Source organism: Ovis canadensis, chromosome 3 (genome assembly GCF_042477335.2).
Source record: "Ovis canadensis isolate MfBH-ARS-UI-01 breed Bighorn chromosome 3, ARS-UI_OviCan_v2, whole genome shotgun sequence".
NCBI lineage: Eukaryota > Metazoa > Chordata > Mammalia > Artiodactyla > Bovidae > Ovis > Ovis canadensis.
The window spans coordinates 148,093,220-148,116,103 of record NC_091247.1 but is presented as its reverse complement, the minus strand read 5'-3'; the positions used below and the strand labels follow the sequence as shown (position 1 = coordinate 148,116,103).

Below are 22,884 nucleotides of genomic sequence, written 5' to 3'. Positions count from 1 at the left end.
GGATGCTGCAATGATGGCTAGCATCCATGAGGATCCATTTTCACTATCCTTTTTAATCATTTCCTGTCAGTTCTTGTTAGAGGCTCTGTCACTTTTACTTTTCAATGTTAAGCATTCCTGGATCATAACTTTCCAACATTATACTTACATTAATAATAAAAATGGAAAATGAGTGAGATCTTAGCTATGGATCTAGTAATGAGAAAGTAAAATCAAGTGCTTCAAATGAGAGGCAGTGTGTATAGCAGTTATTACACAGATTTTCATGAGTCAGCCTGGATTTGAGTCATCTTATATCTTTTATTTTATATAATTGATAAAATCCATAGCACAGGTTCAGTTAACTGAACTTTCACTCACTCAGTTTCTGCATTTGCAATTTGGAGTTAGTTGATATTGGATTGTAGTAAGAATTATACACACACACAAGAATTATACTAGTTAATTTGTGTAAAGCTCTTATACCAGTCTGTGACATATTGCAGGTGGCATGCCTGTAAATTTTTGTTGTTGTTTAGTCGCTAAGTTGTGTCTGACTCTTTTGCAACCTCATGGACTGTAACGCACCAGGCTCCTCTGTCTGTCGAATTTTCCAGGCAAGAATACTGGAGTGGGTTACCATTACCTTCTCCTGAGGATCTTCTTAACCCAGGGATCGAACCCATGTCTCCTGCACTGCAGGCAGATTCTTCGCCACTGAGCCACCTGGGAAGCCCATGACTAGTAATTTGTTATTGTTACTGTTTCCTTCATAGAAGTTTCCCATAAAAGTGACTATTTTTGTATAACCTAATAGAGTCATGGCTCTTTGAAACTGGTGCTTTAACTGAATTATCATAGCATGGTACAATCTATCAGTTTTATAAGAGGTGGTTCAGAAAAACAAATCACAAGCAATAGTTTTGCTTCCACAAACTGTCTACATCTTATCTATATCTAGATAAGGCATTGAATGTAACTTTGGAGGTGGAATAACCAATTAATGGATTTTGATCCCCTTTTCCTTTTCTTTATTCCATCCTCTTGACTTTATTTTTAGAGCTCCTTCTCTGAGCTGTGCATTCATATTTAATGATTGCCATTTTTATTCTTTTTATAGTATTAAATATTAAATATCAGGCAGAATACTTCCTTTAATTTCTCTTTGGAGTAATAAGATATTTTATAAGTAACTTTCTCTTGAGATCTGTAGCAATACTCTTTGTCAAAACAGAAGTAATTAATAAAGCCAAGAAAGCACCTAGGAAAAGTGCTTAGGAAGAGTATTATTATTTATTGGGTAAATAAAATATATCAAATAAACTAAACATCTAAGACATGAATTGGTATAGATTTGGTCTCAGGAAGCTCTGAGACATTCTGGTCTCAGGAAGTTCTGTAGAGCGCTGAAGCTCTACAACAGATATTATGATAAATTCTAATTACCAAAGAGTTTTAATGATTACTTTTAATGACTTTATTCACAGTACAGTGAGATTATTAGCATGAGTAAGAATGACTCCTTTGAACAGACTGTGGTTGACAAGGAAAAGGGGTATAGGGGAGGGATGAACTGGGAGTTCAGAATTAGCAGATGCAACAATTTTGTATAGAGTGGATAAACAACAAGGTCCTATTGTATAGCATAGGGAACTGTAGTCAGTACCCTGTGATAAACCATAATGGAAAATATGAAAAAGAATATATATATATATGTGTGTGTGTGTGGGTGTGTGTGGGTGTGGCTGCATCACTTGGCTGTACAACTGAAATTGACACAACATTGTAAATCAACAATTCTTCAATAAAATAAATTTTAAAAACAAAATAACTCCTTTGTGAATTTTGTAATAGGTGAGACTTGTGATTATTCATCAAACAATCATTTCAAAATCTCATATTTTGTCACCTAAAAATATGCCTCTGCATTAATATTTAATTTTACAGTATCAGTTAACATACTTAGACCATTGAAGTAATATTAAATATGAATTCTTATGTAATCAACTGTCTTCACAAAAATAAGATTTCAGCTGTCTCTTGGGGAAAGTGCAGCAATGACATTAAAAATACTAACCTATCAACCACAGGCTCAGACCAATAGGATGGATGCTAGCCTTGGAGCTGTAACCCTGTTTCACCAAGACTTCACCCTCTCGTACTGGATAACAGGAAGGTGGGGGAGCCTTGTGAAATAGGCAGAAAGGGACAAGCTTGAGAGAATTGGGATCCCAACCATTTACCAACCTGTACCAGACAGGGAAGCCTGGCATGCTGCAGTCTATGGGATCGCAAAGAGCTGGACAAAACTGAGTGACTGAACAAGTTATACAGTGTATACTAAGAAGTATATATATTCATAGCATCCTTGTGAAGCACACATATGAAAAGCCAAGAGTGAAGAGGAAATACCTTTATTATCAAAAAAGAGCTTCAGAAAATAGTTAATATCCATCTATTCTTCGTGAAAGTTGTTATATTTTTGTTGACAAAAGAAATTGTAATTTAATTCAAACTTGCTTAAAGTTTCTCAAAACTCAAGAAGACAAAAACAAATTGACTTAAAAATTTTTTTTAATTCCATTGTTCTTATGTTTCACTGTATAATATTTGCAATTTCTTTCTGTTGTAGTTAACAGTTATTTAGGATTTCTCTCATGCTCATTTAATCCATTTGGATTTCAGGAAATGCTCAAAGATGTTCTAAACAGTAGCATAGATAATTTTTAATTTATACTTTGGAGATAATGAGTCAAGTTCTTTAGAATCTGCAATTTTAATAAATTTTAAGATATTTTTATTTTCTAAAATAAAAAAAATGTATCTTTCTATTCATAGGGTAAAAATCTAAAGAAGAGTTCATTATATTCATTTTATCAAAATATAACTTGTTCCAAATAGAAAGTTGTAAAAAGGAAACTTCAAGTTTTAGTTTAGAAATTTGTAGTTTGTTCAGTTGTTAAGAGAATTCTAGGATGATTCATATTATTCCATTTTTCTTTTCTCTATTTTATTTATTCCTTTACATTAAAATTATTTTCAGAATATTTTTTCTTTTTAATTTTTCTTCATATAATTCAAAACAATATCTTTGTATAAAGATCACTCTAAAAGCAGAGGCTCTACTACATGATGGACATTCTCTGGCAGATTGCATTTTCACCGCCCACATTTCAGATTCACTTTGAATATCAGTATTAAAGACCAATTTAAGTATTTTCTTTAAGATTTTATTTCATAATTGTTACAGTTTCAACCAATGTTCTTTGAACTCCATCTGCATATAATTGTATATGATTTTATGGAGGCTACAAAAATAAATAAAAGAAAAATCTCAGGCCCCTAATATCTTCTGGGCTTCCCTAGTAGCTCAGATGGTACCAAATCCACCTGCAGTGTGGGAGGCCTGGGTTCGATCTCTGGGTTGGGAAGCCGTTCCTGGAGAAGGGAATAGCTACCCACTCCAGTATTCTTGCTTGGAGAATTCCGTGGACAGAAGAGCCTGGTGGGCTACAGTTCGTGCATTCACAAAGTCGGACATAACTGAGTAACTAACACACACGGTATCTTATAACTAGGGATGGGGGAATCAGACGTTGTGTGACCTGGATAGGTCACTAGGCCCGAAGTGATCTATGATATGAGTCCCATGAGAAGAGGCTATTCATTCGGCATGTAGAAGTGGCTTCTCTACAGAGCTTGTCAGGCTATGGGGATGATGAAGGAGACCCATCTATCTATATTCTCTCTTTTTAGAATGATCATGGAATTCAAGGACTTTCTTACCCATCTGCTTTATGTATGTCTGCCACCTTCAGTAAAATAATGTATATATAATGAGAGTTACAACCAATGCTCTCTTTGGAATATATGGTATACTAAGTAAGGTTATTTATAATATTTTGTTGTAATTATTTTTTCTATAGTCAGTGCCTTATTTTTCTTTGGGAACATTCTTGAAAGAGATACTATCATACCTTTTTCTAATTGCTTTTGAAAGAAAGCTCAAGTTGCTTCTCTTTTCATCTTCCTTTCGGGGATTATGCCTTAGGATAAGTACTTGGCAAAGGGTAGATGTTTAATACAGCAGCTCATGTGCACTCGCCACTGTTTGTATTATTACTCTAATGTTCTTTACTGTCATGTTCCTTGCAGGACAGTTCTTTTTACTCTGACGTCTGTGGTTGTACTTGTCATCACAACTGACTGGATCAGCTGGGACAAGCTGAATCGGGGATTTTTGCCCAGTGATGAAGTTTCCAGAGCCTTCCTGGCTTCTTTCATCTTGGTCTTTGACCTTCTTATTGTAATGCAGGTAAATGTCTTTGTATTTTCTTCCTCTACTGAAGCCACCCCAAGCTTTGTTCTCTATATTGTAAACATCATTCAGTGAAAGGCTCCATAAAGCTAGAGAAATGCATAGTTTACAGTTGCTATTAATGGAGCCTTCTCTAATCATATTTTCAGCCCTTTTACTGGGAGTATAAGCCAAATGGGCTTTTATGAGAAGGGCACCAAGAAGTCATTGTATGACCATTGCAAGGTGACCCTGGAAACCATACAGAATGGTTTTGTTTTTTGCCAAAGCTTCAGGGGAAAAAAAAATCACTGTCATTTAGTAAATGGAAAGCTGCAGAGATGAGGATGATATAAAACCAATGAAGCCAAGATAAGCAATTGCCAAAGCAACTCAGGGTTTTAAAGCAGTTGAAATGGAATAATATAAAAATGCTTTTTCTGGTTATGGAAATTATCACTTTCTTTCAGTATTCACAAGAGATCATTCCATTTTTATGTAAACAATATTTCTGCCCTGCTTAGCAACAGATTGTTTGTACAGTGGCTTTGTGCTAACCAGTGCTACTCATGTAATCTTCTGGTGTGAATGCTTTGGGTCTTAGGGATGTTCCTTTGAGTTAAGCAGAAAGAGACATTAACTGTTACTTGGCACTTTGGCGCTTTGTCTTGTTCATTAGATGTCCATCCATTTGCTAGACATTCTCTTACTGCTTTCATAAGGCAGTTTTGTGTTTTCCTCTCCAGAGGCATCGTAAGTCACCAGAGCAAAGGCTCCATTGCTGAAGGGAAAATAAACTTCATTATCTTCAGAATTTATGTGAGATTTCACAGAATACTAGACTGGTTTTCTCATTTCTAGAGGCAAAGAGATGCCTTTATAAAAGATATTCTTTAGTGTTTTGAAAGAGAATAACAATCTGTTTTCCTTTGTGGTTATTGTTGTTATTTTTGAGGGGGGTTATGTTTTTGTTTCTTTGTTTTGGTATATAACAGTGCCCAGGCATGAGACTCAAGATCGTTCCTAGGATATATTCTTTTGTGCTGTGCTTAGTCACTCAGTTGTGTCCAACTCTTTGCAACCCCATGGTCTGTACCTCACCAGCCTCCTACATCTGTGGTGATACTCCAGGCAAGAATACTGGAGTGGGTTGCCATGCCCTCCTCCAGGGATCATCCCAACCCAAGGATCAAACCTAGGTCTCCTTCATTGCAGGAGGATTATTCACTGTCTGGGCCACCAGGAAATGGTATTATTTTAATGGATGACAATTTAAAATACATTGTTATTTTTAAGAATTAAATAAAATTGAATTATTGTCTCATCTAAAACTTGACATACATCTTTTTTATTTCCTGTGTGATAGTTTAGCATAGTGAAGAAAGCCCTAGGGAAGCCCTGGCAAGGTTCCTTGTCTCTCACTTGCTGTAGGATCTCCTCTGGATATTTGTAAAATTAAGTTTATAGCACTTACACAATAATGTGTCATGCATTAGTTGTTTAAAGACTATTTTTATTTTCTTTCATCTAACACTCCTCTTAATGAATATACTATCATTTGTAAAATATCTACTTTGCCCAAGTGGCCTACTGGTACCTCTTGAACCCATCTTAGTGTCAGAAGTATCCATAGTCAAGTAGACCATTATCTTTTCATTTGTATATGTGAGAGCATAAATGTCTTGATTTCCTACTACCATCCACCACCTTTTACCCTCTTTATATAGTTTTAATTATTCTTCCAATAGGTTCACTAAAATCAGGGATTGAAGTGGGAAAATGTAATGTTACATTTTGCCAATGTTATGGGTCACTCAAAGAGTATTTAATAAAAGAGAGATGGAAGGAAGAATAATCAGGATTTATGCATGCAGAGTCAGCAGGATTCGGAAGGAAAAGGCATTCTAGATGCAGGAAATGGCATGAAAGTGTGGAGTCAATAAATACTGAAGTGTTCAGAGCGTGCCCAGAACACCTTGACTGAAGATGGAGAGTTTCTGCTGAGGAATATATCCGTTTGGACTGTTTTGGCTACAAGTAACAGTAACCCTGCCAAGCCAACATAGTCAAAGGGGAAAGGGGGAAATGTATGGCTGCATGATGAGGCTGTCCTGCAGAATTAAAGAGGAGGTATGCAGTAGCGTTTTAGTGGCACACGAAAGCAGAGACTAAAGTGTAACAGGAAGCCCAGACCAAGCTCTTATTCTCCAGCTCTCATCTTTTTTTCTTCGCTGCTACTTTCTTATTCTCTTTTGCTGTAAAGCAGCTTTTTCAGCTTTCCAGTTCACATGGAAGAAGATGGCCACAGTCAGCACCTGAAAGAGAGACTGCTCTCTGGCTGTTGGGTCTGCCTCTGGATTCCAGGGAAGGAGTAGCAGGGACCAGATTGTCCTACATCTGTCTGTGTCCTGCTTGGAGTGAAGCAGTCCTAAAGATAAATGGGGGAGAAGTTGGGCCTCAAAAACCAGATTAATAGGTGTCTAATACAAGGAGGAGTCGAAGATGAGGCCCCCCCCAGAGGAGGTCTGATTAACTTCTTTGCTCTCTCTCTCAACCCTTAGTAAGCCAGCCAGGCATACTGATTCATCATTTGCTATGTCTCTTGTGGGGCTTCCCAGGTGGTTAAAGAATCTGCCTGCAGTGCAAGAGACACAGGAGCTGAGGGTTCAATCCCTGGGGCCAGTAAGATCCCCTGGAGAAGGGCATGGCAACCCACTCCAGTATCCTTGCCTGGAGAACCCCATGGACAGAGGAGCCTGGCAGGCTGCAGTCCATGGGGTCACAAAGAGCCAAACATGACTGAAGTGGCTGAGCATGCATGCCTCTTGTAACCTCATCTTTCCTTCTCAGTCCTCTGCCACCATTCCAGTCCTGACTCTCCTCTGTACTATTGTAAACTAATCTCCAGTTGAACCTTCTGCCTCCAGATGTCCCTTTGGCCCATATGCCCTATACAACTCACCCTCCTAAGTTTCCAATCTGAAACATCATGATGTGTATGTCACTTTTCAACCAAAAATATTGTCAGTGACTCCCATTGTCAAAGAATGAAGTCCAGACCCCAGGAGCTCTCTGTTAGTGCCCTGTGTGGTCTGACCTTATCTATGTATTCTCTCACATCTTCTATGATCTGGCTCTGCCCCAGCCCCGAGGACTATTACTTGACCCCAGCAGCTTTATTCCAGGATGTCTGTGATCCTCTGTTTCTTTCCCAGATCACGTCTCTCAGTCCTGTTCTGCTTGTTTTGACTTGACCACTGAATACCATTCCAATGCCCCCTCATTAAAGCCATGGGATGACTTCCTCCTTGCAACTCCTGAGGCACATTTTACCCAACCTGCAAATCAGCATTTCACCTTTTCCTGCTTGGTAGAGCATAAGCCATTGCTTATAACTATCTGTCCCTGGAGCCTCTCTAGCACAGAGCCTTACATGTGCAGCAATAGACTCAGAGTAATAACTGCTTGATGAGGATAAAGTAGTGGCATTTTGGCACCGAGTTTCATGCAAACTTGGTCCCCTTCTGGGAGCATCATGTTGAAGTTCAAGGAACTAGTTCATGTGGTGAGAGAGTGGATTTAAGGAATCAGAGCCTCAGAAGGCATATATATTCAAGCTTTTAAAAATATCTAACACAAACGTCCTAACAAGTCCATAACCAACTAAGCTCTGATCTAATCCACTTCATATCCACATATTTCTAACAAAAGAGAAATAGAAAAGTAGAGAAATTGGTGGAAATGGAGAAGTAGTTTCACTAAAAGGTTTTGCCTCATTAGAATTATTTAAGTGATTTAAAAGTAATCGATTCTAGGCTTTTATAATGGTAGGAAAATTCAACTTATACGACTGAAAGATATTTAAATGCTTGGTTAAAGAAAAACCATTAGAATCTTATAGTATGGCTATAAAGATTTTATATTAACAGGACTAGTAGGCCCATTCTGAATATTTTCAGAGAAAGTGCAATTATTTATTTTTATGACTTTTAACTAGAATTTTTCTACATTTTTGTGAATACTATTTGTTGTATCACATTTTTCTGAGTTTTAGTAAATTCGCTAGAACTAAGGCATAAACAGATGCCAATAAACTATAACATGACTCATATAAATCACACATTACTGTAGAACACAAGAAGTAAATTGTAAAGAACATTCCCTCTGAGGAAATCTTGTCTCAAATTTGTTTATGTCATTTAACTTTTATATACTCCTTGAATTCCTTCCTTAAGTATTTAATCTGCCGTTATATTCCATCTGGGATTCCCTGATAACTCAGGTGGTTAAAAAAAAAAAAAATCCACCTGCACTGCAGGAGACCTGGGTTCAATCCCTGGGTTGGGAAGATCCCCTGGAGGGAAGGGCATGGCAACCCACTCCAGTATTCTTGCCTGGAAAATCCCCCATGGACAAAGGAGCCTGACAGGCTACAGTCCATGGTGTCACAAAGAACTGGATACAACTGAGTGACTAAGCACATATATCCCACCTACTCATCTTTTCTGCTATATTGAAGCAAAGATATACCTAAGACATATAAGAATTAAAAATATATGTTGTCCAGGAAGCAAGGGCTTCCCAGGTGGTGCTAGTGGTAATGAACCCATTTGTCAATGCAAGAAACATAAGAGATGTTGGTTTGATCCCTGTGTGAAGAAGATCCCCTGGAGGAGGGCATGGCAACCCACTCCAGTGTTCTTGCCTGGAGATCCCATGGACAGAGGAGCGTGCTGGGCTATGGTCCATAGAGTTTCAAAGAGTCAGACACAACTGAAATAACTTAGCGCACACACACAGAGTAAGCAAAGAAGAAAATGTGTCTTAGGGGTTCACAAAAAAAAAATAAACAAAAGAGAGATAGCAGTGTAGACAGACCAGTAGGGAGGAGCTTCAGAAAAGAAATTAAATTAAGACAAGCATCTTGAATTTTAGAAGACAGAACAAGGAACAAGAAAAAATTTTTCCAACTAGGAGTAGTATCATAGTCATCAATGTGAAAACTCAGTTTTGTTCCATTAAGATAAGAAAACATTTAAAAATTCATTTCTAGTGTTCATCTTAGCAGGTGCTGGAGACAGAGGATAGGGGAAAGGAGATCAAAGATCAGTAACACAGTGCACAGGAGTCTGTAGCTGCAGAGAGGAATTCACAATTTAATGGAATAGATATGAGTAGAAAAAATAGAGATATTTGAAAAAGACTATATTTAGATGAATTATTCAGGTTGGAAGTAAAAATTCCTGCCTTGACACTTTTAAATTCAGCTAACCCACCCTCCCAAAATATGAAGGCTTTAGAAGAAGGAAATTCCTCTTCATAAGTTAGAGAACGTTCTGGGGTTTTTACTAGACAAGAAGAGAGACAGAGTGAAAGACGGAAGAGAAAGGAAGAGAAGGAGGAGGAGAGGTGAAAGGCTAGAAATATAGATATAGGCAGGAGTGAGTGGAGGAGCCAGTAAAATTTTCCAGTGTGTGTGAGTGGGTGGAGGTGGGCAGGACTAGGCAGTGGTGATGACCACAGAGGCCAGTGATGCTGTCAGTTCAGTTCAGTTGCTCAGTTCTGTCCAACTCTTGGCGACTCCATGTACTGCAGCATGCCAGGCTTCCCTGTCCATCACCAACTCCCAGAGCTTGCTCAAACTCATGTCCATCAAGTCAGTGATGCCATCCAACCATTTCATCCTCTGTTGACCCCTTCTCATCCTGCCTTCAATCTTTCTCAGCATCAGGGTCTTTTCAAATGAGTCAATTCTTTGCATCAGGTGGCCAAAGTATTGGAGTTTCAGCTGCAGCATCAGTCCTTCCAATGAATATTCAGGACTGATTTCCTTTAGGATTGGCTGGTTGGATCTCCTTGTAGTCCAAAGGCCTCTCAAGAGTCTTCTCCAACACCACAGTTCAAAAGCATCAATTCTTCAGTGCTCAGCTTTTTTATAGTTCACCTCTTACATCCATACATGACTACTGGAATAAACCATAGCTTTGACTAGATGGACCTTTGATGGCAGAGTAATGTCTCTGCTTTTTAATATGCTCTCCCGGTGGGTCATAGCTTTTCTTCCAAAGAGCAAGTGTCTTTTAATTTCATGGCTGCAATCACCATGTGCAGTGATTTTGGAGCCCCAAAATATAAAGTTTGCCACTGTTTCCACTGTTTCCCCATCTATTTGCCATGAAGTGATGGGACCGGATGCCATGATCTTAGCTTTCTGAATGTTGAGCTTTAAGCCAACTTTTTCACTCTCCTCTTTCACTTTCATCAAGAGGCTCTTTAGTTCTTCTTCACTTTCTGCCATAAGGGTGGTGTCATCTGCATATCTGAGGTTATTGATATTTCACCTGGCAATCTTGATTCCAGCTTGTGCTTCCTCCAGCCCAGTGTTTCTATAGGTTAAATAAGCATGGTGACAATATACAGCCTTGTTGTACTCCTTTTCCTATTTGGAACCAGTCTGTTTTTTCATGTCCAGTTCTAACTGTTGCTTCCTGACCTGCATGCAGGTTTCTCAAGAGGCAGGTCAGGTGGTCTGGTATTCCCATCTCTTTCAGAATTTTCCACAGTTTGTGGTGATCTACACAGTAAAAATATTAGGTATAGTTGATAAACCAGAAATAGATGTTTTTCTGGAACTCTCTTGCTTTTTCAATGATTCAACAGATGTTGGCAATTTGATTTCTGGTTCCTCTGCCTTTTCTAAAACCAGCTCGAACATCTGGAAATTCACAGTTCACATATTGTTGAAGCCTGGCTTGGAGAATTTTGAGTCATTACTTTGCTAGTGTGTGAGGCGATATATCTATTGTTAAATTTTCATTTTTTCTTCATTTATCAAAAATGCTTTGCATAACAACTCTGATGGATTGGTGTGGGAAGGTTAAAAAACTGTTGCGCTTCATACCTGGATTGGTATAACTTAACATCAAGATAACATCTGTTGAACAAAGTGCCCAGGCGGTGGAGAAAGTCATGAGTTAAACTGCTAGAATTTACAGGTAAATACAGGGAAGTTTTGAACACATATGTGTTTCCTTGAACTTTTCTTCTCTTTAACAGCTTGTCCTCTAGAAATCTTCTCTCAATACCTTGTGTGTTTCTTAGATATATATAGATATATATAATATACATATAGATAGATAATATGGATTAAATATTCATTGTATATGTAATAGCTTTATGTATTTCAAGGTGATGGGAGAAATCTTTTAAAAAAGAGACTTTTAAAGGGAAAATAGATTTAAGGATTATATTTTGGTGAATATGTGTGAAAACACTGTTGATGTATCTTTTCAATGCTTCTCTTTCTTGTAATTTATCTATGCACTTGCCTATTACTTTCATACCTACATACCTACTTTCCTCCTGTAACATGTGAGCTCAAGGAGAAGAAATGTATTTTTTCATTTTCACAGCTAATTTATGTTCAGTATGTTGCAGCCTTACCATAAATATTTTGCTGAATGAAAGAATAAATAAAGGGATGAACATAACATTATTTCAGGAAAGCCAAAGAATATGAGATTTTTCAAGAAGTGAAATGTTTACGAACAGCAGGAGAATGAACCATCAATACTATCAGATTAGGTCATTTCCACTGAAGTATAATCCTACAGTAATTAAATATCCAAATAAAAATCTGAATAAAATGCTCAGTTAAATATTAAAAAGGACTCTTTGGTCTAGTTGGAAAGCACTTAAAGAGAAGTAACGTTTTCTGAAAAGTAATTATTAATGCACTGAAAAAATAATTATGAAGATTACATTCAACAGTCATTTCACTAAATTACATTTACAAATCTAAATTGTATTTCTTTTCTGTTCCATGCATCATTGACTATTTAAAAAAATAGACATTGTATCTCTTGATAGACTTTATTTAAAAACTCCATTCACCTGACTTTAGTAGGGCACTTGTTTTGAGAGCGGAATCAGTTCCTTTAGAACATGGGGCAGAGCAACAAGCATGAAGCTATTTTAATTAAATAGCCATAGTGTTTTGACAAGTTGGCATATATTTGTAGGATGAGTTATTTCAACTGTTTTGTTTACAGCTTACTTAGAAAGGGTTGTTTAAATGTCTGTCCTCCAGTTTTAGCATCTTCTTCAGCTTTGGGAATACTTTATATAACTTTCTTCAAAGTATTTAAAACTCCTCTTCACATTTATTTTATATCTTTATTTTCCTTATGCCATTTCTACACTCCTGTTTGAAAACACAGTAAAGGTGATTTCTGTCATAGGTCGACATGATGATATGAAATAAGGATTTATCCTTTAAATAATACCTGGATTAACCATAAATGCTGGTTCTCTTCATGATATGTGTCTAGGAGATCGAATCGCAGCTTTATTGTCACCATTTTGTGCTTCTGACATCATTGTTGGTCCAAGTGGATAATAGAGACATTCAAATTGTAGCCCTATTTAAATGCTTCAGACCCTGAGGTATTTTGTTTAAAAAGAAAATTTAGAGGATAATCACAGAGGGGAACCTCAAATATTAATTAGTAGTCCCAGAAACTGGTCTCCAAATAGCAGACAGACTTACCATAAGTCATGTCTATGCAGCGTGATGGAGGCCAACCAAGCAGGCAGGAGGTGCCAGAGAACAGATTTTGGCAGAAGGTGATAGGTAAACTGGAAGCACTAGGGTTATCAGGCAAAATAAAATTTAGAATTCAATTGCAGTATATGACAAACACACTCACTCGAAAATGAAGCTAAGAGTCTGGATAGCGTATGAAATAGATCCCAGTTTTAAAACAAGTGGGAAGGTCTATGAGGGATTATTGTGAGCAGGAAAGATCACTCAAGTCTTTATGGATGATGTGGGGGAGAATGTAGCTTGAAGGAATGATAAGATTTGTTTAAGCAAGTGGAAAATAGAGACATTCAAGTGGTAGCCCCTTTAAATGCTTCAGACCCCGAGGTATTTTGTTTTTTAAAAAAGAGCTGGAATATGATTTTTTTAAACTAGGAAGATATAAATTCTACACTATTGCACATGAGCAGTAATTTTTTCAAAGCCACACTGAGGCAGCAAAACAGAACTCCCTTAAATTAGTATTTTTCCAATGGATGCATTGTTTGCAGGTGCTGTGGCATGATCAGTTCTTGATCATCACCCCTAAAGAGTGTTCCAGCCCTGGCTGCTACCCTATCTTTGTGCATATGTATCATGGTTCTCCCTGGATCAAATGTATTGTGTTGCCATTTGTCATTGCATCAATTATACATGATAAAACAAAAGTATGATGTTGAAGACTAACACATTCAGTCATTTCATCAGGCCCTCGGCTTCACTGGGGCAAGTTTCAAACTGGAAGTATTATACTACAGGTCAGAGTTTTATAGGTTTGTTGTAGAACAAAAAGCCGATAAGGCATCCTCATGAAGAGGACGTGACCCCACCAGTTGACCCACAAGTGGGATCTAGCACTTGAAAGGCTCCTCTCTGCTCCTCTGCATTTGTATATCTCCTGTCCGCATCATTCCCAGAGTGCAAGCCATTTTCAAAGGAGCAGTCTTGAGAGAGCAAAGTGTAGTTGAGACCATGTGATAGGTAGTTTCTGAGTCAAAGTTCCATTAACTCTGGAGTTGGACATGCAAGATGAGCCTTGAGGAATACCGGGTAGAAACTAATGTAAAAGGCTAGCATTCACTGAGCAATTACTATATTCTGGGCAAAGACCTGGATGCTTAGGCACACAATATCTTATTTAATCTTCTCAACCCCTCCTAAAGGATTGATAGTGTTATTGTATATAATTTAACAAATGAGCAAAGTGGGAACTGCCCAAGGTACACAGAGTCTGACCTCAGCAGAATTGGGATTAAAAAAAAGAAAAAACACAGCTATTATGATTCCAAAGCCCATAGTTTTTTCAGATCTTGTAGTATTGTACATATCAAATGAATTAATCTATGCAAATATACTCAAGTAATGTCCAAAGCAAAGCACTTGACATATAGCAGAAAGCTTCGTGAATGAAGGGAACACTCCTGCAACAGACTAGAGGCAGGATCTAAAGTGTGATCTTGGTTAAGTCACTTCATTTTTTCTCATCTACAGTGTGACGTTTCCTGACCCATGTTATTTTTATGATAGTCTTAAAAAGGCACTTGAAGTGTGATATTTTTACATATTGAAATTATATAATCTGGTTAGAGGAAAATAATTTGGTTAAGAAGTATTTCAAACTTATGCTGTGAATTACAATTAGTCATTTAGGCTTCTTTTGATCTTAGCTATGTGGCTCAAGGGTAAAGAATGTGCCTGCAATGCAGGAGAGTCAGGAGACGTAGGTTTGATCCCTGGGTTGGGAAGATCCCCTGGAGGAGGAAATGACAGCCCACACTAGTATAATTTTTTTTAATATTTATTTGTTGATTGATTGATTTTTTAAATTGTTTTATACATTGTGTTGGTCTCTGCCAAATATTAACATGAATCAGCCATAGGTATACATATGTTCTCTCTCTCTCTTGAACCTCCCTTCCATCTCCCTCCCTATTCTACCCATCTCAGTTGTTACAGAGCCCTAGTTTGTGTTCGCTGAGTCATATGACAAATTCTGGTTGGTTATCTATTTTATATACGGCAACATATGTTTCCATGTTACTCTCTACATATATCCCACCTACTCCTTCCTCCTCCTGCAGCTGTAGTTTCTGAGTCAAATGTCCATTCACTTTGGAGTTGAACATGCAAGATGAGCCTTGAGGAATATTGAGTAGATAGTGGCTCAAAGTCCAGTCTAGTCTAGTGATCCTAGAGATGGGGTCCATTACCTGGTGCCCATAGTAAGAACCTTTCTTAGTGGAAATGGCAAACAAGCTATGAAGAAGGGTAGAATTTGCAGTGTAAACAGAACTGTGCTAAAAAGAAAACAAGGATGAAGAGAGAAAAGGAAGCAGGGAAGCAGAAAGTGTCAATAAGTCTGTTCTCTATGTCTGTGTCTCCATTCAGTTCAGTTCAGTTCATTTCTTAGTCGTGTCCAACTCTTTGCAACCCCATGAACCACAGCATGCAAGGCCATGCTGTCCATCACCAACTCCTGGAGTTCACCCAAACCCATGTTCATCGAGTCAGTGATTCCATCCAACCATCTAATCCTCTGTCATCCCCTTATCCTCCTGGCCCCAATCTTTCCCAGCATCAGGGTCTTTTCAAATGAGTCAGCTTTTCACATGAGGTGGCCAAAGTACTGGAGTTTCAGCTTTAAGCATCAGTCCTAACAATGAACACCCAGGACTGATCTCCTTTAGGATGGACTGGTTGGATCTCCTTGCAGTCCAAGGGACTCTCAAGAGTCTTCTTCAACACCACAATTCAAAAGCATCAATTCTTTAGTGTTCAGCTTTCTTCACTGTCCAACTCTCACATCCATACATGACCACTGGAAAAACTAGATGGATCTTTGTTGACAAAGTAATATCTCTGCTTTTTAATATGCTGTCTAGGTTGGTCATAAATTTCCTTCCAAGAAGTAAGCATCTTTTAATTTCATAGCTGCAATCACCATCTGCAGTGATTTTGGAGTCTAAGAAAATAAAGTCTGTCACTGTTTCTGTTGTTTCCCCATCTTGTGCCATGAAGTGATGGGACCAGAAGCCATGATCTTTGTTTTCTGAATGTTGAGCTTTAAGCCAACTTTTTCACTCTCCTCTTTCACTTTCATCAAGAGGCTCTTTAGTTCTTCTTCACTTTCTGCCATAAGGGTGGTGTCATCTGCATATCTGAGGTTATTGATATTTCTCCCGGCAATCTTGATTCCAGCTTGTGCTTCCTCTATCCCAGCATTTCTCATGATGTACTCTGCATGTAAGTTAAATAAGCATGGTGACAATATACAGCCTTGACATACTCCTTTTCCTATTTGGAATCAGTCTATTGTTCCATGTCCAGTTCTAACTGTTGCTTCCTCACCTGCATATTAGTCAGGTGGTCTGTTATTCGCATCTCTTTCAGAATTTTCCACAGTTTGTTGTGATCCACACAGTCAAATGCTTTGGCATAGTCAATAAAGCAGAAATAGATGTTTTCTGGAACTCTTGCTTTTTCGATGACCCAGTGGATGTTGGCAATTTGACCTCTTGTTCCTCTGCCTTTTCTAAAACCAGCTTGAACATCTGGAAGTTTATAGTTCACATATTGCTGAAGCCTGGCTTGGAGAATTGTGAGCATTACTTTGCTAGTGTTTGAGATGAGTGCAATTGTGTGGTAGTTTGAGTATTCTTTGACATTGCCTTTCTTTGGGATTGGAATGAAAACTGACCTTTTCCAGTCCTGTGGCCACTGCTGAGTTTTCCAGATTTGCTGGCATATTGAATGCAGCAGTTTGACAGCATCATCTTCCAGGATTTGAAATAGCTCAACTGGAATTACATCACCTGTACTAGCTTTGTTCATAGTGATGCTACCTCAGGCCCACTTGGCTTTGCATTCCAGGATGTCTGGCTCTAGGTGAGTGATCACACCATTGTGATTATCTGGGTAGTGAAGATCTTTTTTGTACAGTTCTTCTGTGTATTCTTGCCACCTCTTCTTACTATCTTCTGCTTCTGTTAGGTCCATACCATTTCTGTCCTTTATTGAGCCCATGTTTGCATGAAATGTTCCCTTGTTATTTCTAATTTTCTTGAAGAGATCTCTAGTCTTTCTCATTCTGTTGTTTTCCTCTATTTCTTTGCGTTGATCACTGAAGAAGGCTTTCTTATCTCTCCTTGCTATTCTTTGGAACTCTGCATTCAGATGCTTATATCTTTCCTTTTCTCCTTTGCTTTTCACTTCCTTTCTTTTCACAGCTATTTGTAAGACCTCCTCAGACAGCCATTTTGCTTTTTTCCATTTCTTTTTCTTGGGGATGATCTTGATTCCTACCTCCTGTACAATGTCATGAACCTCCATCCATAGTTCATCAGGCACTCTGTCTCTCAGATCTAGTCCCTTAAAGTCTACAGCTGTACTTTGCTGGAGCAGCCGTGAAGAGATGCCCCATGTCCAAGGTAAGAGAAATCCAAGTAAGACTGTAGGCACTGAGAGAGGGCATCAGAGGGCAGACACACTGAAACCATAATCACAGAAAACTAGTCAATCTGATCACACAGACCACAGCCTTGTCTAACTCAATGAAACTAAGCCGTGCCGTGTGGGGCCACCCAAGACGGATGGGTCATGGTGGAGAGATCTGACAGAATGTGGTCCAGTGGAGAAGGGAATGCCAGACCACTTCAGTATTCTTGCCTTGAGAACCCCATGAACAGTATGAAAAGGCAAAAAGATAGGATACTGAAAGAGGAACTGCCCAGGTCGGTAGGTGCCCAATATGCTCCTGGTGTCTCCATTGCTGCCCTGCAAATAATTTCATCAATGCCATATAGAGTCCAAATATATGTGTTCGTATACATATTTTTCTTTTTCTGACTCATTCCACTCTGTGTAATAGGCTCTAGGTTCATCCACAGCACTAGAGCTGACTCAGATATGTTCCTTTTTATACTGAGTAATATCTCATTGCATATCTGTACTGCAGCTTTTTTAAGATTCATCTGTCAGTGGACATCTAGGTTGTTTCCATGGTCCAGCTATTGTAAATAGTGCTGTAATGAACATCGAGGCACATGTGTCTTTTTCAATTTTGGTTTCCTCAGGGTATATGCCTAGTAGTAGGATTTCAGGGTCATGTGTTGGTTTTATTTGTAGTTTTTTAAGGAATCACCATACTGTCTTCCATAGTGGCTGTATCAGTTTACATTCCCACCAACAGTGCAAGAGCATTCCCTTTTCTCCACACTCTCTCCAGCATTCACTGTTTGTAGACTTTTTGATAATGGCCATTCTGACTGGTGTCAGGTGATATCTCAATGTAGTTTTGATTTGCATTTTTCTCATAATCAGCAATGTTGAGAATCTTTTCATATGTTTGTTAGTCATTTGTATGTCTTCTTTGGAGAAATGTCTCTTTAGGTCTTTTTCCCACATTTTGATTGGATTGTTTGTTTTTCTGGTATTGACTTGTATGAGCTGCTTGTATGTTTTGGAAATTAATCCGTTGTCAGTTGTTTCATTTGCTATTATTTTCTCCCAATTTGAGGATTCTTTTCACCTCATTTATAGTTTCCTTTGCAGTGCAGAAGCTTTTAAGTTTAATTAGGTCCCACTTGCTTATTTTTGTTTTCGTTTCCATTAATCTAGGAGGTGGATCATAGAGGATCTTGCTGGGATTTATATCATAAGAGTGTTCTGCCTGTGTTTTCCTCTAAGAGTTTTATAGTTTCTAGTCTTACGTTTAGGTCTTTAATCCATTTTGAATATATCTTTGCCACACTAATATTCTTTCCAGGAAAATCCCGTGGACAGAAGAGCCTGACAAGCTATAGTCCATAGGGTTGCAAAGAGTTGGACAGGACTGAACTACTGAGCACACATACACAGATAACTATAGTAATGTGATGATATATAAAGAGGCTGAAGTCTCAGTGCATTGCATCCATAATCTGCTAGTAGAGATGTACACTAAGGGGATGATTTAAACCCTTACCGGTTTGGAAGAATCACCAAAACTTACAAAAATGTGAATTCTCTGACTATAGGGAGATTGCTAGAAGTTTCTCATTTAGAAATATACAGTGGGGCTGAGGGATTACTAGGCATTACAGATGATTCTTGTGACTCCAGTCACCTGGGAGCCACTTAAAAATGCAGATTTTCTGGTCTTCTTTATAGCTAGAGGATTTGGCCTGTGAATATGAGTTTTTATTTGCTCAAATGGATTTCTCTGAAACTGATTGCTCTAAGGTAATGTCCTAGTTATAAGTGAATGTTTGTAGTTACTACAATTCAGATGGCTATACATAAAATTACACAAAAGAACCCTAAGAAAATTCACATTGCCAGATGGTACTCAGAATTTATCACATTTGATGAAGTTTGGGGAATTATTCTGAATTTTACATTTCCCCTATAAAAATACATCATTCTTGTAGTGCATATTGTGAAAAGTTGAACAGTTAGCATCAAATATGTATGTGTTGCATTTTTCTCTAATTTTTGATGAAAATATATTTTTTTTTATTTTTTTTTCCATTTTTTATTTTTATTTTATTTTTTTTTTTAATTTTAAAATCTTTAATTCTTACATGCATTCCCAAACATGAACCCCCCTCCCACCTCCCTCCCCAGAACATCTTTCTGGGTCATCCCCATGCACCAGCCCCAAGCATGCTGCATCCTGCGTCAGACATAGACTGGCGATTCAATTCACATGATAGTATACATGTTAGAATGTCATTCTCCCAAATCATCCCACCCTCTCCCTCTCCCTCTGAGTCCAAAAGTCCGTTATACACATCTGTGTCTCTTTCCCTGTCTTGCATACAGGGTCGTCATTGCCATCTTCCTAAATTCCATATATATGTGTTAGTATACTGTATTGGTGTTTTTCTTTCTGGCTTACTTCACTCTGTATAATCGGCTCCAGTTTCATCCATCTCATCAGAACTGATTCAAATGAATTCTTTTTAACGGCTGAGTAATACTCCATTGTGTATATGTACCACAGCTTTCTTATCCATTCATCTGCTGATGGACATCTAGGTTGTTTCCATGTCCTGGCTATTATAAACAGTGCTGCGATGAACATTGGGGTACATGTGTCTCTTTCAATTTGAAAATATATTTTTAAATATCCCTTTGCTAAAAAATGTATTTCTGAGATGCTTACCATTTATTTGTTTAATATTTGTTTGATAGCTGAGTACATTTAATTGGCAAGTTGAGAAGAACAGAATAGCATGAAACCAAAGAAGTATCAATTTCTGTTTTATAACAAATTTCTACATAAAAGTATGCCTGGGGAAAGCAATGAAAATTGGTTGTTTATAATTATTTTCATTCCTTCTAAAGTGACTAGGTGCCAAGATATCTTTTGTTTTAATGAATAGGATGATAGTATGGATGCAAAATTAGGAAACTCAGGGACATAGAGGGGCTTCCGGCACATGCAGTAGGATGGTAGGAGCCAGAGGGTTAGAAGGAGTTGTTGAGGGAAAAGAAAAAGAGAAGATATAGAGATGGCAGCTGCTACAGCTAACAGAACTTAGGAGAGGGAGAGGATTTTCTGGAAAGTTGGGTTCCATCAAATGCAGTGTTATATCCAGCTTCTCAATGAAATTTCAAAATATATATAATATTCTCTAATCCTTTTGGCATTATTTTCCCTCAGTCCCATCCTCCTATTTTCAGTTCAGGATGGGCTTCTGCACAAGGTTCAGGGGGAGGACAAGGTCATGGAGGCCAAGGTATATTCTGATTATACATATATGAAAATAAGTGGGTCCTTACATGTAATGAGTAAGTGCAGAAATAAGATCTGATGGGGGCATTCACTTTGTCTTATGACTGCCTCTTAATTATTGAATATCTGAACTTCTTTCCTGTTTGATTTCCATGGGACTACCTGTTAGTGCAAAGACAAATTATATGTTTGTTTCCTCTCATGGCCTTGATATATCAGTATACCCTGAGGTTCTTCCCTAGCCTCTTTGTCTTTTTTCCCCAGCTATTTTTCCAAGACAGTTCCTCCGCATCATGGCATCAAGTCCTCCATTTAAGCTGGTCTTTCTCTAATCTTTCTCAAATCCAGATACCTCTGCTGAATGTCAGGCTTGGATATCTAACTGCTCACTACCTGTATACTCCTAGATGTTCCATGAACTTCTCTGGGTTATCATTTTTTAAATGAACCAATCATGAATCCCTCAGACTACTATCAACTTAGTCACTCAAGTGGAAAAAAAAAAAACAAAACTGGGAAATATAAATGATGTTTCTTTCTCACCTACCTTCTAGCCAACAGTCAAGCTTAGGCCTTCTTTTTGCTAAACATCTCTTGAATTTGTTTCTCCTGTACACCCTTATACAAACCTCTGCTTCAGTGTGTGTGCTCAGTCACTTCAGTCATGCCCAACTCTGTGACCCTATGGACTGTACCCTGCCAGGCTCCTCAGTCCACGGAGAATCTCCAGGCAAGAATACTAGAGTGGGTTGCCGTGCTCTCCTCCAGGGGATATTCCCAACCCAGGGATCAGACCCACGTCCCTTATGTCTTCTGCACTGGTAGGCAGGTCCTTTACCACTAGTACCACCTGGGAAGCTCCTGCTTCACTTTGGGTTACCATCAACTTTCACTTATATGAGTACAATACTGTTTCTCTTTTTTTAGGCTTATCCCATTTCTCCAAAATAATCTTTTTTACATAAAAATTTGATCCTCAAAATTCTTAAAATAGAAATTGATTTGCACACTCTACTGGGCTTTTTATCATCTAATCCATGCTTTGCTGCTGGCTTCTTCCTGGCCTTCATCTTCCCTTCCCTCCCATCCCCCACCTTTTACAGCTTATATTCCTTTAATTCTTAAATATCTATTGGTTACCAAAACCATGATGTCTTTGTTCATGGTGCAGGTCTTTGCACATGCAATGCAAAGGCCTCTCCTCAGCGTGCATGTTTGGTTGCCCTTAGCCATCTTTCAGTCCTCAGCTTAAATGCAGTCTTCTCTGTGAAGCCTCATCTGCCTCTCTCAGATAAACCTAAGTGCTGCTTTTTTTATATGTCCAAGGCAATTTTTATAAATTTCAATTAGAGGTACTCCCCTATTGCATTGTGTTTATTCATTTATGTGTATATAACTATCTCACTATTTCAAAAGTTGTGAGAATTACATGCCATAGGTAAGTCAAATATAGAGAATATTCAAGAGGTGTTGGTTAAACTCAGACCAGCACCTAGATCAGTACCTGAAAAGTCACTGGGACTCATTAATCATGTTTTAAATGAAAAGTTTTACAGTATGGAAGTGATTACAAATGGAAGTGATTTACAAATGGAAGTGATTTTATTATCTTTTTAGCCTTTGGGGCCAGTGTACTTTTATGAGCTTCTTATAAGTTTTCTACATGAGAATTGTATTTCTATTGATCAAAAATCAAAATGTTTGTTTTTACAGGGTTCCTTTAAGGTCCTGTTGACATTAGACAGCTTATACATTAAATGTGGTGTGGGTTCTAGAAATATTTATCATCTGATATTTTGCAGGGCACAATCCAAATCCAGAGTAGAGTCTTTGTTTTAACTTTACTGCTTCTCCCTGAGCCCATTTTTTGCTCAGGTAAACTCTTCTAGCTGAAACTGGTGTCCTCCATGACCACCATTAATATACCCCTTGTAGACAGCTGGAAAAGAGGCTGAAAGAGTGGAAAAATGTGTTGCTGTGATTGTTCCTCCCTGTATATGAAACAGGTTAAAAAAATTCTGATTTAAAAGTCATCAGAGAGATATTCTGAACATGACAAACCTTTTTTATTTTTTATAATTCCTGGAAGAAGGAAAAGAGATAAGAATATTATGACTGAGCCTTGACTTAGCAGAGGGGCTTCCATGAGAATGGAGTGATAGATAAATAACAACTTGCTTTAACATTAGGTAAAAATGTCTGTTATTGTGGGTGGAAAGACTATACAAAATGAATTAATACTTAAAACTTTAAAAGCTCGTAATCCTAAATATAGTCATAGAGACTCCATGATAATTTATTAATTTATAA

General features: G+C 38.0%; 1 protein-coding gene across 9 annotated transcripts in view; it reads left to right on the top strand.

Moving 5' to 3' along the window:
• The window catches only part of TMEM117 (transmembrane protein 117), a 647,436-nt gene that overhangs the window by 518,227 nt on the left and 106,325 nt on the right, over nucleotides 1–22,884 (top strand). For 7 of the 9 annotated variants that reach the window (XM_069584531.1, XM_069584534.1, XM_069584532.1 and 4 more), the window contains one exon: nucleotides 4,135–4,294. In XM_069584531.1, the coding sequence (XP_069440632.1) occupies nucleotides 4,135–4,294 (160 nt within the window). Of the gene's footprint in view, nucleotides 1–4,134; nucleotides 5,408–8,661; nucleotides 9,132–22,884 lie in introns of those variants that run through there. The other 2 variants (XR_011255891.1, XR_011255892.1) reach the window with 2 other exon arrangements.